This window comes from Oryctolagus cuniculus, chromosome X, assembly GCF_051225735.1.
Source record: "Oryctolagus cuniculus isolate XC-2025 breed Fujian yellow rabbit chromosome X, ASM5122573v1, whole genome shotgun sequence".
Lineage (NCBI taxonomy): Eukaryota > Metazoa > Chordata > Mammalia > Lagomorpha > Leporidae > Oryctolagus > Oryctolagus cuniculus.
In genome coordinates this window covers 110207440-110220108 of record NC_142888.1, presented here as the reverse complement: position 1 = coordinate 110220108, position 12669 = coordinate 110207440, and the positions used below count along the sequence as shown (strand labels likewise).

The window sequence follows — 12669 nt, the reverse complement described above, 5'->3', positions numbered from 1 at the left end:
TATTAGGAATTCTATGTGTTTCCTGTACTTCAATGTTCCTTGATTTCTCCGAATTAGGGAAGTTTTCTGGTATTATTTCACTGAAAAGGTCACCTTTTTTTAAAAAAAAAAAATATTTGAAATGCAAGGTTACAGAGAAGCATAGGCAGAGGGAGAGAGAGAGAGGTCTTCCATCTACTGGTTTACTCCCCAGATGGCCACAGAAGATGGAGCTTTGCCAATCTAAAGCCAGGAGCTTCTTCCAGGTCTCCCACACAGATGCAGGGGCCCAAGGACTTAGGCCATCTACTGCTTTCCTAGGCAATAGCAGAGAGCTCAATGGGAAATGGAGTAGCCAGGACTTGAACCAGTGCACATATGGGATGTCAGCACTGCAGGTGGTGGCTTTACCTGCTATGCCACAGCACTGGCCCCTGAAAAGGCCTTCTAATCCTTTCTTTATTCACATGCCTTCAGGAACTCCTAAGACCTGTATATTAGGTTGTTTGATAGTATCTTATAGATCTCCAACCGTGCTTTTTAGTTTTTTAGTTTATCCTTTTTGTTTTTTGGTCTGACTGTAAAATTTCCAGAGATTTGTCTTCTAGCTCGAATATTCTTTCTTCTGCCTTACTAACTCTGTTGCTAAGAGTTTCCATTGCATTTTAATCTAATCTATTGAATTCTTCATTTCTAGTATTTCATTTTGATTTCTCTTTAAGATCTTAATTTCATGGGAAAAGTTTTCATTCATATCATATAGTTTTCTTTAGTTCATGAATTTGCTTCTAATTGCTTCTAAATGATCTAATGACTAGTTTTTTGAATTCCATTTCTGGTATTTCCTCAGTCTCTTCATCTTCACCTTCTAATATTGAAATGTTGTAGTGTTCCTTTGGGGGCTCATAATGTTTCCTTATTCTTATCTCTTGAATTTTTGCCTTGTTTTCTGGTATTTGTAGATTTTTTTGTCTGATGGCTTTTATCTTTCATCTGTGCCACTGTGGCTTCTCTCCTGGTGGTGGAGTGCCAGTAGGGCAACTTCACCTTGCTAACAAGTTCTGTATGTAAGTGAAGTAAGGAATTCCCAGATCTGCTGTCTGTGTTTGGTCCTCCCAACCAGACTCGGTGTCTGTGGGGAAGGTGGGTTTTTATCTGGCTAGGTCTGTGGTTCGGAGGCACACAAAATACCTGCTTGCTGCAGACCTTCTCACTTCTTAATTGCTGGGCAGGTAGGCAAGTTCCACAGGTGGCACTTCCCCTCCATAGGGGCAGTTCTCTCTCTCCACCAGTTGCCAGGCATCTGGCAGAGTGCAGCTGGTGCAGAGGAGGAAGGAATTCTTCTGAATTGTTGTGGCCCTCACTGACTTGGTGGATGGCAACCCCTGTTATTGCTGGGCATGCCCATGGGAGTTGGGGTGGCTGCTACCTGCCTGTGTCCTAAATGGAATATGACCTCCATTTAGGTTCCCAGATGGCTGCATGTTTCTGTTGTAGCAGGGAGTGGAGAGGGAAAGATAGGCACCATCTTTTTTTTTTTTTCCATCTGTGGTTGATTGGTCGCCTGCTGTCTGGGGGATTTGCATGAAATACTAAAAGCAGTTAATCAAGCTCTCTCTCCCACTGTATCAGCAGTGCCGTGGTCCCATGGATTCCCCCTGTCACCTGGTTTTCTAGGGTGGGTATCTTTCTGCCCAGATCCCAACTTTTGTTGTCTTCTGTTGTGTATTGGCTCTTTCAGCAGGGGTCAGATCACTTCTGCTGCGTTGACAGGGTTTCCCACTGTGGTTCTCCCACAGCTTTATCCTAAGAGTGTACTTTATCTCCTTTTATGAATAATAATTTTGCCCCACATAAATCAGATTGTCCTGTCGCTATTCCACCATCTCGGAACCCTTCAGGATTTCTTAACTGTATACTACATAGATCTTTGTCTCTTATCCTACATATTTTCAAGAAGTTGTGAAATAAAATGATCATTCATAGTTACCACTAATATCATGGTTTCTTCTCTACCTGGACTCTCACTTATTCATAGAGATGAAACACATACTGGATTTTTTATAGATTACCACAGTTGTACTTACATGTCAGTGGAGGAGAACTGACAGAAATGTTACTTTCTCATGGTCATTGAGCCTAAAGAGCATTCTAGAGTTTATTCATCTGCCTCCAGGTGTAACTCCATCTAAACTTTCTGAAATGGATAGTTGTCTCTTAAATCCAGTTAGCTGAAACACTTGAAAGAAAACAATTAACTTGTCAGTTTTCTTTTTATTATTCTATTGTAATGGACACTATGGGGTTGGGAAATGTGTGTTCAAATTTTAAAGGTGTGTATTTATTTGAAAGTCAGAGTTCAGAGAAAGAGAAATCTTCCATTCACTGGTTCACTCCCCAGGTGGCCACAAGTGCAAGCATTAGTCCAAGCCAAAGCCAGGAGCTTCATCCAGGGCCATCTTCTGCTGCTTTTCCCAGGCCATTAGTAGGGAATTGGATTGGAAGTGGAACAGTTGGGACATTAACTGACAACCATATGGGATGTTGGTATTGCAGGTGGCGGCTTTCCCTGCTACATCATAGCGCTGGCCCCAGGAAACCTCTTTCTGATCATGATGAGCAAGTAACTCGAGTGTTAAGAACCTAAATTATTTAGGTCCAATGAATGCTCACAACTTTTGTGTCCCTGAGAACACTGGCTGTGATATCCAGCATCGAGCAGACATTCAGTAAATCATAATTTGCTTCGTAGAGCAGATGTTCAACAAATACATCAGTGACCAGGAAGATCAATGTAGAATGAATTAGCATATTAACAATGAAGCAGACATTTCTACAAGATTTCAAAAATCCTATACCCAGCATCTTGGTAGAATATATTATCCTTCAATATCTAACAGAAATATTGTAAGTTTGTGAGTATCTGGCTATGCTCTGAGATCAGCAGCTAGTAGTTGATCAATCAAATTTAATGGATTCAACTGGTAGGTAACATCAAAGGAAAGCATGAAGGCTTTCACAACTTTTGAGTAGAATTGTCTTCCATATGTTTTGAATCTGGTGTGGTGGTAGCAAGAGGAAGAATGCCATTACCCTGAAGGTTATTTTAGGCCACATAGAATAGTAGTCACATTGAACTCTTCAGTACAGTTATGGAGAATCCATGCATATTTTTTTAAATCTTCTAAGAATGACCAAAGTAAGTTTCAAAAGTCTTGAGTGAAGTGGCAGAATCAAAAAGAGGATTTAAGTTTAATGTGTGTAGGAAAGTGGGCAACGGATCAGTCACCCAGCTGTCCTGTACTGAATCTTCACTCTCCTTGCCCAGTGGCCTCCAGGAAATCTGCTTTATTCTAGAATGAAATGTAACTAGGTTGAACTGTGAGGAAGGATTGGTGAATAGACATTGTTTTGTGAACAGGTCCTTAACTGTGTTTTTGAGGGCAGAGAAGAAGTGCCAGGAAGATGTTAGATGATTTCAATTATCCTTGGAAGGATGGGACAGCATTTCTTGATTCACTCATGCAGATGAAGTAGAATTGCAAAAGTTTTTAAATTCAGACTAGAAATGGTCTGAGGTTGTAGATTCATGCAAGTGGTTGAAACAAAAATGAATAAGACAGACGTGTTTTTTGATGGAGTGGAAATAGTTTAAACCCTTACTTAGCATTTCTGGTAGATTGAACTATATATAAACCAAAGAACTTGAATTTGCTGTTGTGCTTTTGTTTTTATGGCCCCATTCACACCATGATAACTATAATCATACTCTTACTTGGTTGCATATGCACTTCTTTATATGGATGGGTGCAACCCCTACTTCACTGAACATAGGTTGATAGATGAAATACTTTATAGAACAAAAGTCTAGTTAATTTATGCTCTAACAGCTTGGATTTTTTGATAATTTGAACACAAACCAAGCGAAAGTTTAGTTTATCCATGACGCCAGAGTTTGCTGAGCAAGTTAATAGCACAGAGAAGATTCAAGAAGGATAGTTAACTATTTAGGAGAAGACACAACTCCAGTCAATTACTGGACATATACCTAATGAGAAACATTTGTAGTGCCAACTGTTAACCTAGTCATTGACTCAGATTGGTTCCAGAGTTATTCAGAATTTTATAATTCAGAAATATTAGTGATTTAAGTATTTTCATCTTTCCCCACTGATTTTGAGTTCATGGAACAAATTCAGGTTGAGTGGACCTGTTGAGTGTACTCTGTAGCCAGAACTGTCTGCAAGAGACTCACTTATATCTAAGAGGCATGAAGATGTTTTTCTTAAACTTTTGCCAATGAGAGTAAGGTGCCTGGATACTTCTTGGTGCTAAGTGAAAGAAAGGAATAACCAGATTTGGAAGGAAATAGATTGCTTTACTTAGAGTAATCCATGTATGAAATCCAGTAGACATCAAAGAATATGTATTTGTTACTGGGTTGAAAGTTGCATAGTGCTTCTGCTTCCTTTTTTTGGAAAGATTTATTTATTTATTTGAAAGAGTTACACAGAGAGAGAAGGAAAGGGAAAGAGAGAGAGAAAGAGAGAGAAAGTCTTCCATCTGCTGGTTCACTCCCCAGTTGTCTGCATTGTCTGGAGCTGCAAAGATCCAAAGCCAGGAGCCAGGAGTTTCGTCTGGGTTGCCCATGTGGGTGCAGGAGCCCAAGGACTTGCGCCATTTTCTGCTTTCCCAGGCCATAGCAGAGAGCTGGATCAGAAATGGAGCAGCCGGGACTCAAACTGGCACCGATACTGGATGCCAACACTGGAGGCGGTGGATTTACCTGCTACACCACAGTGTCAGCCCCAACTTCTACTTCCTTATTTGCTTCCTATGGTTGCTTTCTGAGGTCATTCTATGGCAGGAAGATTAGTATATTGTGTTTCCACAGTGTATTGAAAATTTTCCTGGTGTGTCATGATTTCAGTTGAAGTAGGGAAATTAATTGAAATGGAATCCAATATTGCAGTGGGAAGGAGACTTAATGTATAGGCATATAGTTTGAGATGTTTTTTAAAAAATAATTTACTTATTTGAAAGGCAAGAGGGAGGGAAGGAGAGAGAGAGTGAGCGAGCGAGAGTGCAAGAGAGAGCATGCAAGCGATTGATCTTCTGTCCACTGGATCACTCACCAAATGGCCACAACAGCCAGATCTGGGACAGGCCAAAACCAGGAGTCACGAAGTCTGTCAAGGTGTCCTGCATGGGTGGCAGGAACTCAAAACTCAAGTACTGGAGCCACTATTTACTGCCTCCCAGCAAGGAGCTTAACAGGAAGCAGAGTAGCTTGGGCTTGATCTACCACTCCAGTATGGGATGTGAGCACCCCAAGTGGTGGCTTAACCCACTACACCATGATGCCTGCTCCCAATTTGAGCTTTAGCCATGCATTTCTCTGATAGTTTAAATAACTTAAAAAGTTTTCTTGATTTGTCCCATAGTAGTCTTGCCTTGGGAATCAATACTGCCCGTGTTCAATTGTGGACAACTCTCAAAAGGTATTTTTTTTTTTGACAGACAGAGTGGACAGTGAGAGAGAGAGACAGAGAGAAAGGTCTTCCTTTGCCATTGGTTCACCCTCCAATGGCTGCCGCGGCCCGCGCGCTGCGGCCGGCGCACCGCGCTGATCCGATGGCAGGAGCCAGGAGCCAGGTGCTTTTCCTGGTCTCCCATGGGGTGCAGGGCCCAAGCACCTGGGCCATCCTTCACTGCACTCCCTGGCCACAGCAGAGGGCTGGCCTGGAAGAGGGGCAACCGGGACAGAATCCGGCGCCCCGACCGGGACTAGAACCCGGTGTGCCGGCGCCGCTAGGCGGAGGATTAGCCTAGTAAGCCGCGGCGCTGGCCTCTAAAGGTATTTTTCATCACGAATGAGCTATATATCCAGAACCTAAACACATGTAATATAAAAGCAACTAGAAACAGGATAATTCAATACACAAACTAAAGAGTAATTTCTTGCTGTTGTCTCCATAGGTGAAGTTGAAAAACAAATTGAAACTTCAAGATTGTCAATTATTCAGGAATAATACATTCAGTTGTCAAGAAAACATGGATGCCGTGATGGTACATGGTTTTGTCCAAATGTGGGAGAAGAACAGTGGGATGTCAAAGTCAAAAGAAGCATTCATTGAAACAGTGCCAGGAAGGAAGAAAGATAAACTAGTGATCTATTTCAATGCTGAAAAAATGAGAACTTTCCAGCTAACTGATAACATTAAAAGTGTGGTCCTTAGATCCCGTGAAGATGACCAGAATCACCTGCATTTAACTTTCCAGAACAATAACTTCTTGTTCATTGAAAGATTGTCCTCCTCAGATGCCCAAGAATTGAAGTTATACCTGGACAGAGTCCACCAAAAGAAGCTTGAACCATCCATGAGAGCTGATAAAGACAAGCCTATCTCTATCAGCAAAGCAACACAGCAAGAAATCAGTGAAAGTTCAACTTGCAACATTGCTAAGAATTCCAAAAGTGGATCCCGTGAGACAGCAAAAGGGAGTGTGTCACCTGTCCACCAGAAGATACCTAAAAAGTCAGTACTTAATTGCAAAAAACTATTGGAAGATCAGCATGGGAAGAGGAAAAGGATGTTGTCTGATTCAGAGATAAATGAGAACAAAAGTCTCACGAAAGATCCCACAAGAAAGAAGAAATCCGACAGGAACATCTTGAAGTGCATAAGCCACAGTTTGAAGTTAAAAGAGAATAAGAAATTAGTACTCAATTCTTCATTCATGACCGAGTCTTCTGAAAACCCTTGCCTAAAGGGCAGTGAAATTCTCCAAACTCTCACTGAGGAAATGTTTTTGGCATTTATGTTGAAACAAAAGTACAGTGAGTATTTCCCAGAGTGGGATAAATTAGGGATATCCTTTGACTTTCACCCAGAGAAAATATGGCAAGGCCTCCCCAATTTGGGAAACACCTGTTACATGAATGCAGTTTTGCAGACCCTGTTTTCAATTCCATCGTTTGCTGATGATTTACTCAATCAGCGTTTCCCATGGGGTGGAATTCCTGTTGATGGTCTTAGCACGTGCTTGGCACAGCTGCTCATTTTGAAAGGTATTTATAACGTAAAAGTTAAGGAGAAGTTACTTGTGAATGTTAAAAATGCCATTTCAGCAGTTGCAGAGATATTCTCTGGTGATACACAGAATGATGCTCATGAGTTTTTAGGCCATTGTTTACAACAGGTGAAAGAGAATGTAGTAAATTTAAATACAATGTGGATGAATAAAAATGAATCTGAGGAAGAAAATTCATCTCAGGATGAGTTTGCTAGTAGTAGTGCCAGCAAAATGCCTGCTTGTCCTGTCATCACCAATTTTGAGTTGGAGTTGCTGTGCTCCATTATCTGTAAGGGTTGTGGTCAGTTTGTTATAAAGATGGAACCAAGTAATTATCTTTCCATCAACCTTCCTCAAGGAAAGAAAATGTTTCCTGTATCCATTCAGTCTACTTTGAATAATTTCTTTTCAGCAGAAGAGCTTGAATACAAATGTGGGAAGTGTCAGCACAAGAGATCTGTTGCATTTCACAAATTTAATAGGCTACCCAGAGTCCTTATCATTCATCTGAAACGCTATAGCTTTAATGACTATTGGTCGATAAGGAAGGATGACCAAGAAGTCATTATTTCCAAATATTTAAAATTGTCTGCTCATTGCAATCTAAACACCAAACCACCATTTCCCTTGAGCAAGAATACACATCCGAGGGAGTTGCAAATTTTAAAAATTTTTCAAACAGTTAATTCTGGAATAATCAGCTCACCACCTTCAAAGAATTCGGCATCCGATTTGAAGAAGTCTCTGGATCTACCCGTTGCATCATACGATGAGTCTAACAAATTCCAGAGAATCTTTAAAGGGTCGAAAAAAGGAAAGAAGCAAAATGACCTTGGAAAAGACTCTAAATTGAATACGGTAGAGGCAGAATTTGTAAACCCAGGAGATAAGACACTTCGTGAAAAACAACCATTAGCTGGCTCAGTGAGGCATTTAGGAGACACCTCTCTTTCTCTGAATCGCAAAGGTAGAGGTAAACACACCACAAACCCATATACTCGTCTTGAAGCTCTTCTTCAAAAACTGACTGAAAATCGAAAACTACAGGTGTATGGGAAAACCAGTGTGCCTGTGGAATTAGATTCTGATGGTGTCACCAAGACTAAAGATTCTTATGAAAATAAAAAGCACACGATTCAAGAAGGATCCCCAAAAGTGGCTAACCATATCCAGAAGTGTGCTGGGGTGAGAATTTATAAACAAGCTTCTCAACAGGTACCTCCTCAAAGCCTTCCAAAGTCAAAAGCCCAGAAACAAGCAGAGAACCTCACAAGATCTACAGAATTCAGTTTCCAGGCAGTTAGTGCGAATCATGTAAGTGCATTGGGTTCCAATACGAACCCCGGAAACAAAGGCATCTTTGGTGAGAAGAAGATGGACTCTAAAGCCCAGGAGCCAAAAATAAATACCGATAAAGCAAATCATACCTATCGTCTCATTGGTGTTGTCAGCCATCTTGGGTCATCCCCAGATTCAGGTCATTATATCAGTGATGCCTACGACTTTGAAAGGCAAGCCTGGTTCACTTACAATGATCTGCATGTGCAAAGTATCCAAGAGGCCCCGATGCTGAATTCTAGGGCTTGTACCGGATATGTCTTCTTTTACATGCATAATGATATCTTTGAAGAGCTGTTGAAAAGGGAGAAGAACTCCCAGCTTCCCTGCACTGGGGCAAGAAAGACCCCTCAGAAGAAATAACAGGAACAAACCCCTCACTGCACAGATCTGCTTGACTTGCTCACTATATCTCTACCTTGGAAGGAAAAATCTAAACTGTCTCCAGAGAAGAAAAGAGGTGATTTTTCCAAGACCACAGTTCAAGCAGAAATACAGGAAAATCTCTATTGAAGCCCTGACGCAGACACGTCAAGAATGAACATTCTTCTCTCCTGCTAGATCAGGACTGTGATTTCCATCTTTTAATGCAGTCATTTTGGAATTGTGCTTCCCAAACATCAGAAGCATTGAGGAACCCATTGAAAATGAAAAATGAAAATCTTGGGTTCCACTGAAGATCTACTGACTCAGAAACTTGGGGTTGGGAGGTAGCAATCTGACGGAGACCAATGCCTGATAAAGTTTAAGAATCACAAAGTGTGTAGAGTACATTGGTGTATTTTGTTGTTGAATTTCTTATGTTAAAGGTTTTGATTACATTTTATATATTTTTATGTTCATATATGCTTTTCCTTTGTGAGATTATTAATACCAAATCCTCACTCTTTGCTGATAGTACTCAGCAATTTGGTCAATAAAAAGTTGCTGAGGGCCGGCGCCGCGGCTCACTAGGCTAATCCTCCACCTTGCGGCGCCGGCACACCGGGTTCTAGTCCCGGTCGGGGCGCCGGATTCTGTCCCGGTTGCCCCTCTTCCAGGCCAGCTCTCTGCTGTGTCCAGGGAGTGCAGTGGAGGATGGCCCAAGTCCTTGGGCCCTGCACCCCATGGGAGACCAGGATAAGTACCTGGCTCCTGCCATCGGATCAGCGCGGTGCGCCGGCCGCAGCGCGCCAGCCGTGGCAGCCATTGGAGGGTGAACCAATGGCAAAGGAAGACCTTTCTCTCTGTCTCTCTCTCTCACTGTCCACTCTGCCTGTCAAAAAAAAAAATTAAAAAAAAAATTTGCTGGAATCCTGGAAACTGTGTCCAACCAGATTTTAGCAATACATATTAAATGAGGTTGATAACTTTTCAATCCTCTTGGTCATATTTAGGTGATACTGAACATCAAATCAAGTCTCCAGATTGGCTGAACTGTTCTTTTTCCTCAATACCAAATGAGCAATCATCTTGAAGATGGAAAAGTTGATTTGCTTTCAAGAAATCGGTCCACTTTTCCTATATGCTAGCAAGTTGTTGGGCCTTGGTGGTCTGAGCCCACCTTGCCATCTTGGTTTTCCTTAGAAGGGTGCTTGAATTCCTTGTAGGATCTTTGCTTACCAGGACTTTATCTGTGAAACATTGAACAATTCTTTTGAAAAAACATTGCAAGACTAATTCCCAATTTCTTTTATATCTCTGTTTTATAGTGTGATGGCCTCGTTTCTTTAATGAGTAAATAATACATCCTTTAAGTACCTGTAGTATTTGGAAGTCTTACTTGTTAGTAATCTTATAGAACATCAGAAATACCTGTATTGTAAATGTTTTGCTTTTAGTACAATTTGCATGTATACTGGGGTGCTCCTATTCTATAGAAATTGAACAATAATTCTGATGCCAAACATGTACCCATCTCTGTAGCAGTCTTTTATTGCCTTTGAAGCAGTAAATTTGTAGTGCCTTGCCACCTTTTTATGAACAAGTGATTGGTATGAATCAGCTTTATTACAGCATATACAGGGATTGATTTTCAGTCCCACCTTTATGAGCATAAGTGTCCCTCATTTGTATACCTGTATTCAAATGGAAGAGATTTTGATCCTCTCAATCTTAGGTTCCTTTAAAGAGCTGTATTGTTTCCAAGGGGAGAACTATATTCCAAAGTTTGAGGTTTCTTCTCTTGTTCAGAACAGAGTATCAAGAACGAGGTCTGAATGAGACCTGAAGTTAGCATAGATATATGGGGGGGGTGTCCTAGGTTGAACTAATTGCTTCTGTGGAAGAAACTGCACAATAGTGAGAGAATGTACAACTTCTGTATACTTCAGCAGCTGCAGTAGCATTTAGAGTATAGGAGAAATATTTTGTTAAAAGTTCAGGCGTTTAAGCTATTCAGAATAGTTAATTCTGAGCCCCTTACATACCTCAGAACAGCATGCTGTTTTGGTAAGAGTGAAGGAGTTGCTAGTTCTTAAAAGGGTATGAAGACACCAATAGCCAACTTTTTTTTTTTAGTGGTATGGAATTGTACATCCTTGATGTGCTCCTCTGTATGTGGTACCTTCAGATACAGGGCAAACTGAAAGGTGAAGATGATGTCAGGGTATCTAAGGGAGGATCTTTGGTGGAATCCATCATTGTCCTGTGAGAAAATTCTTGGGTGCACAATAAGCAATTGTATGTTACCTACATGTTAATTTGTTTTTTCAAATAAAATAGAAGAATTCTTAAGTGGCTGTTGGCTGTTTATTGTGGGTATAAATTCATTCTCTTATCAGGTTTTCAGTTGAATACAGGGAGATAAAAACTTGACACTCTTAATTTTCTGTTGCCTCTGTAACAAATTACTACAAACAATACAGCACAATTCTATTTTGTAGTTTTGGAAATTAGGAGTCAAAAGTGGCTATTAGTGGGCTTAAACAAAGGTGACAGCCCGGCTGCCATCCTGGATTCTTTAAGAATACAATCTATGCGTTTGCTTTTTTCAGCTTTTGGAGGCTTCCCGCTATTTCTTGGCTCATGCCTTCTTTCCTCCATATTCATAGCAGTGTTGAGCAGACACCACAAAAAAGGTTCAGGGCTCAGACCCATGGGAAACAAACACTTGGGTCACTCCACCACGTAAAGAACTCAAAGTTGCTGAAGTTTTAGCAGAGGTTGAAGGGATATTGCCATTAGTAATTGAAGAACTCAGACCTTTAGGCCAATTAATTAGAGAAATAAGGACCACAGCTGCTTTGCATAATATGCATTCATTTGTATTTGCCTGTTATTCTAATTTTTTCTATCCTTGTTCCTATTTTCAATTACATATATGTAAAAACATGTGTTTAGGTATAAATAGCATGTTTTATTAGAGGTTAACTTTACTTTTTATTAGGTGACAGAGTAGTCCATGGGAGACTGACTGGGTTTGAAGAATAAGTTGCCGGCGCCGCGGCTCACTAGGCTAATCCTCCACCTGCGGCGCCGGCACACCGGGTTCTAGTCCCGGTTGGGGCGCTGGATTCTGTCCCGGTTGCCCCTCTTCCAGGCCAGCTCTGCTGTGGCCAGGGAGTGCAGTGGAGGATGGCCCAAGTCCTTGGGCCCTGCACGCCATGGGAGACCAGGAGAAGCACCTGGCTCCTGCCATCGGATCAGCGCGGTGCACCGGCCGCTGCGCGCCAGCCGCGGCGGCCATTGGAGGGTGAACCAACGACAAAGGAAGACTTTTCTCTCTGTCTCTCTCACTGTCCACCCTGCCTGTCAAAAAAATAAAAGAAGAATAAGTGAACCCATAATGGGTGCAAACCTGAAATTTTGGGTCATCAATTTTTGGGGAAGAATATTTTGCTTATAAAAAGGATTAATGTATCTTGTTAGGTAGAAATTGAGTTATTAATGTTTGATACAAGGGAGTTCAAATTATTGTAAAGGGTAGCTGAATAACCAAAGGGGGTAGACAGCCAGATTATCAGTGTAGTTCCTCAGCTTCAAGTTCACCTTTCAATATGTGTTCAATTAAAATAGAATTTCTTTAGGTAACCTCTTTATAGTAAATACATTGTGAACTTCCCAATTCATGTTGAGTTAATAGCACGGCTGTAATTATATCTGGGTGGTGCAGTGGCCCAGCCACGAATGCAGAATATGTGGTCTCTTATTCCCTTACCTTCAGCATGAGCTTGTGATCACATTCTGCTGCTATATCCACACAGATAGCATATTCACTTGACCCTGACCTGTACCAGTGCTCTTGACTCCCTCTGCCCTTGTGTCATTCCCAGGTTCATATTTTGTAATTCTAAC

The 12669-nt window shown here is 41.3% G+C and overlaps 1 protein-coding gene across 1 annotated transcript; it reads left to right on the top strand.

Moving 5' to 3' along the window:
- Positions 1-5965: 5965 nt before the first annotated feature.
- USP26 (ubiquitin specific peptidase 26) lies at positions 5966-11061 on the top strand. The gene has a single exon (XM_089324357.1). The coding sequence runs from the start codon at positions 6034-6036 to the stop codon at positions 8755-8757; it is 2724 nt and encodes a 907-aa protein (XP_089180483.1). The 5' UTR covers positions 5966-6033; the 3' UTR covers positions 8758-11061.
- Positions 11062-12669: the final 1608 nt, after the last annotated feature.

Coding starts and splice junctions, on each gene's coding strand:
- USP26 (XM_089324357.1), top strand. CDS start 6,034: ATGGATGCCGTGATGGTACATGGTTTTGTCCAAATGTGGGAGAAGAAC.